The 4583-nt window shown below is 31.6% G+C and overlaps 1 protein-coding gene across 1 annotated transcript; it reads left to right on the top strand.

The window, feature by feature from the left end:
* The first annotated feature begins 211 nt into the window (after nucleotides 1–211).
* LOC116851551 lies at nucleotides 212–4209 on the top strand. Its single transcript, XM_032831461.1, has 5 exons — nucleotides 212–356; nucleotides 1301–1387; nucleotides 1649–1918; nucleotides 2234–2392; nucleotides 3596–4209. Exons 1-5 carry the CDS (start codon nucleotides 284–286, stop codon nucleotides 3742–3744), a joined length of 738 nt encoding a protein of 245 aa, XP_032687352.1. The 5' UTR covers nucleotides 212–283; the 3' UTR covers nucleotides 3745–4209.
* Nucleotides 4210–4583: the final 374 nt, after the last annotated feature.

Below are 4583 nucleotides of genomic sequence, written 5' to 3'. Positions count from 1 at the left end.
AAACAATAGAAGCAAGTAAAAGCTAATATCAAATCTAATATAAAAATTAAATTTAGATGTTAGCAGTTATTTTATCGAGTATATTTCTTCTTATAGAAATAACAACTAAAATTTCTTGTTTCATTTTCACCATTGATGTAATTATGTTTTATTTTCACCATTTGATGTGATCAAATATTTTATGTAATCTAATTATCATACGTGACTCAGAGGTTTTCAGATACTATATAAAGCCAAGCATACGTATTAATAAAGTCATTCGCAATTCTCTTCGCTGGACAAGATGGTACTCCACGCATTTATTGTACTCAGTATCGTAATGTTTGGATTGTGTGCGACGGAAAAACTCGATCTATGTAAGTTTTCTTTAATTTTTCGTATTTTAATAATAGTTTTCTATAGAGTTAAAAAATAAAGAAGAAACGGCAAGTTCTTATTTTCAAAATCAGAATCGTATTATATATATTTTTACTCGTAAGTGTAGGATGTAATCCAAACTAAGGTAACACGCGGCATCTTGACAATAACATCAATATAAGAAGACGAAAGAGAGTATGTTGGAGTCTGGGTAGCTCAGTGGTTTAGAGCAGTCGCCCGGCAATCGAAAGACCCGGGTTTGAGTCCCGGCCCAGCAAACTTCGGCTTCCGATATACTTTTCTCTCCGACTCTTACAGTTCAGAAGTGGGATTAGCGTACTCATCGTGTTTCCTCGTCAAAATTCGGGATTGATCGGTTTGGAGCTGCCATTTGAATTATTATTCGGATTTATGGGAATTTGAAGTTATTGGTGTTTAGTGTTGGTGTCGTTGAAAATATCGCGCAAGACCCAGGAGCGCCTCAGTTATGGTTTAGGTTTGTGACTTTAGATAGGAGGGCACTAGCCGGTAAGCGGATATTAGACACGTGTTAAGTTTGGATTGGTGTTTAGTGTTGCCAAAAAATATTGCGCAAGAGCCGGTGGTCGGTTTATGGGAGACATTTGCCGGTGAACGGATAATAGACACGTAAAGTTTAAAGTAGTGAAAAGCACATTTGGGACGAATGTGATGTCAGGCTGGCCGAACTATAGGATGTAAGCCAAACTGAGGTAACACGTGGCATCTTGACAATAATATCAATATAAGAAGACGAGAGTATATTGGAGCGGAAGCCTGGGTAGCTCAATGGTTTAGAGCAGTCGCCCGGCAAGCGAAAAATCTGGATTCGAACCCTGACCCAGCAAACTCCGACTTCCGATATACTTTTCTCTCCGACTCTTACATAAGCAACTTATTTTATTCTGTTTTTATTTCCACGCAGCTGTGTCTACTTGCAAACGCAATTCAAGTCATTACAATTCCTGCTTAAAACGCGCTATTAATGAAGCATGGCCACTTTTTGTAAAAGGTATTCTTCAAAATAGATCTTATCGTTTTAATAGCAATTTTTTTCGAAAAGTTTTCCTTATTATTCTACACATTCAATAGCATATACAGTAATTAAAATTACGCAGAAAATTATCATTTAATGTGACAATTTTTGTACAAATTTTTATGATTATACGAATCAATGAAATTTTATCTAGATTCATCGAAAAGTTCAAATATTTTCTGATCGAGCCAGTCATTGAAGTCATTGAAACTAATATTAGCCAATATATTTTGACAGGCCTTCCTGCGGAATTCGAATTTCCACCTTTGGACCCATTCTTTTACAATTATGAAAGAGTTGTAGTTGATAGTGGTGAAATACACGCAGAAGTAATCGTGTCAAATATCACTGTTGAGGGTTTAAAGGATTTACGTGTTGTGGCTGTGAAACCGCATTTCAGTAATGACTCCTTCCGTTTAGTGTTTAACACATACATACCAAAATTACTTGTTGAAGGTGTTATAAAAGCCAAAGGTGCTATAGGCGGATTCAGAATGGGCGGTGAAGGTATGAAAATAAATTCTACACAATTAAATTCAGCTTTAGTCGTAAGCAGTTGTTTTATCTGGTATATGTCGTTGTTTACAGTTAAAGAGAATTATTCGTATAAATTGTGATACCTCGCATTTCAATGCATACCAAAATATAATTACAATATAGAATTATTCTAGAAATACAATTTTATTCTAATTTAAATTACTAATATATAATCGTAGTTTCTCTAATTATTTTATGTTTGCTATTCTTTTATCATTAATCTTATCATTGAAAGTTATATTATACAATGTTATATTTATATCATTGTTATAATTTGTATGACAGGATACTTTAATATGTCTATCGAAGATACTAGAACACCGTGGAACATATTTGGCCCCGTAAAAAATGACACGTGGATTATAGAACATTTTCTTGTATCTCCGATGGTTAAAAATTTCAAGGTATATCTACATAATTTGTTTGAAGGCAACCAAGAAATAAGTAAGTAATAATTCAAATAAATAACTCCTTATAACTTTTTAGTAACTTTTAGCGACAGTACAATAGCTTCAACGAAAGTGTTTGATTTAATATAATTAATAACAAAGATTGATTTAAAGTACAAAAATAACATCGATCTTTCTTATGGATCGTTAAATTCCTTTTTTCCTATATATATATATATAATATTTCTTTTTCCTACTCTCATTTTTATAAAAAATAGTAACTGTACATAAACAGATGATTTGGAAAAAAAGCGGCAAATAGATTGTCCGCAAAATTTTATAATTTTAGACGTAGAATTTATTCGTTACGTTTTATTAAAATAATCATTAAATGTTTTATGTGTGCCCACTTAAGACGTGTCTTCCTATGTCTTTCTGTATTTAATATATGTCGACTCCTGAACTACTTTTAAGTTATTTATCTCTTCACCACTGATACGTATACAAAGTGACTGCTTTATTCAAGAAAAACGTGTATAATTATACCACGCATTGGTATGGCATAATTACATATATAATAATTGGTATGGCATATCATGTATGCTAACGACTAGTTCACGTATACGTATGTTATTTATACATTATTCATTTAGAATTTTAACTATTAACATTTAGAATTTTAACTATTGATACTGCAATTATAGTGCAGTATCTTGACTTAGTCAAAAGATTAATATCGCCTATTAGGATTGAAGATAGAAGTTATAAATTATTACCTACAGATACGCTCGCACGCGTCCATATATATTCTTAAATAATAAAGAAATAAACAAGTGAATGATATGAAAATAATTTTGTTGTAATATTATATATTAAATCTTTAAAGTGAGAGTAATTCTCCGACGTTTCGTGGATTTCTTTTTATTAGTTTTACTTAGCAGTTGAAAGAAATGCCGAATCTGAAATGAGACAGGCAATTTTTTTTAGTACATTTTGTATAATACCGAGTAAGAGATTTATTCTTTTAAGTTAATATTTCTTCCACATAAAGTTTAATTATGAATAAAGTGGAAAGAACTTTAACTATAATAAAGCCAATCTGTAAAGTAAAAAAATCGAATATTCTTCATGAAGTAAATTTCTATCGATAGTTTCTCTTTCGCGTATTCTCCCTCAGTCGTTTATATCGTAATTTTATGTATCGTTTTGTATTTCTTTCTTTCAGAATATGTCATAATACAGATATTTCCATTTGCAGATGAACTCGCTGTGACGTTCGTCAATGAATATTGGCCGTTGCTAATGCGTTTAACGATGCCGACAGCGATCGAAATGTGGGACAGGGCTCATAGTGCAGACCTTACTCGCTTATTCGCAAAGCTATCTTTCTCGAAATTATTTCCGTAAAGTTCGAACGTTTAATTAAATACTAAGAAATATTATGTTAGACTTAGAATTAAAAGATAATGTTCAATTTATATTATATACAACAAATAATTCTTGAGTACTTTGTATATCATGTATGCAATTCTTCATCACACGTCAATTTCATTTAAAAAAAACTACAAGATATTTTGAAAAATAAAATTAAAAGAATATATCTGTATTTCTCCATTCAAATAACTTTAGAATCTGAAGTTCTCACGAATCACGATTTGTGATTAAGTATTCATATTTGCGAAATCAGCGAATAGTTGTATCTTTCATTGGACGTTAATGATCGGACGAATGAAAATTTTACGATATTTTGAATATCGAAATTTATATTTATTTGATAGAGTTGGTAAGATATTTAAATATGTTACACAATATTTGCGTAAAAGGCGCAAAGTGCTTTGTTGTTAAAATATATAACAGAATTGTATAAACACATCGAATGTATCTATATAATTTATTTAATTTATAGATCGCATCTTTGCACACGTAATTCACAAATCCTTTTTTCACAATATTCGCACGTTCAATAGTAATAAAAATAACAGTACTGAACCTTGGCACGTTTCATTCGCTAAACCGTAACGTTAATTTTCTAAATGGCTTCTTTGACAATTCTTTTGGTTTCTCTTTGGAAGTCTTTGCTTTACAACCTCAGCAGCACATGGACTTCAATTACCTAAATTTGTTTTGCCAACTCTTTCCTTTAATTTCGCGAGATGGACTCACCTCGAAGATAAAGGATTAAGAATCTGTAACTATTAACCTGCGGAAAAGTGTCGAGTCCAATGTTCGTCGTGTCTACTTACGTT

The sequence above is a fragment of the Odontomachus brunneus genome, unplaced genomic scaffold, assembly GCF_010583005.1.
Source record: "Odontomachus brunneus isolate Ranch 3 - 2012 unplaced genomic scaffold, Obru_v1 Obru_scaffold_001, whole genome shotgun sequence".
Taxonomy (NCBI): Eukaryota; Metazoa; Arthropoda; class Insecta; order Hymenoptera; family Formicidae; genus Odontomachus; species Odontomachus brunneus.
Note: the sequence above shows the minus strand (reverse complement) of the source record. Positions and strands in the feature narration are given on the sequence as shown.

What these genes read in the sequence shown, in the direction of transcription:
- LOC116851551 (XM_032831461.1), top strand. Translation starts at nt 284, where the DNA reads ATGGTACTCCACGCATTTATTGTACTCAGTATCGTAATGTTTGGATTG. An exon ending in ATTCAGAATGGGCGGTGAAG is followed by an intron (nt 1,919 to 2,233) that starts GTATGAAAATAA and finishes TTTGTATGACAG; the next exon opens with GATACTTTAATATGTCTATC. An exon ending in TGAAGGCAACCAAGAAATAA is followed by an intron (nt 2,393 to 3,595) that starts GTAAGTAATAAT and finishes TTCCATTTGCAG; the next exon opens with ATGAACTCGCTGTGACGTTC.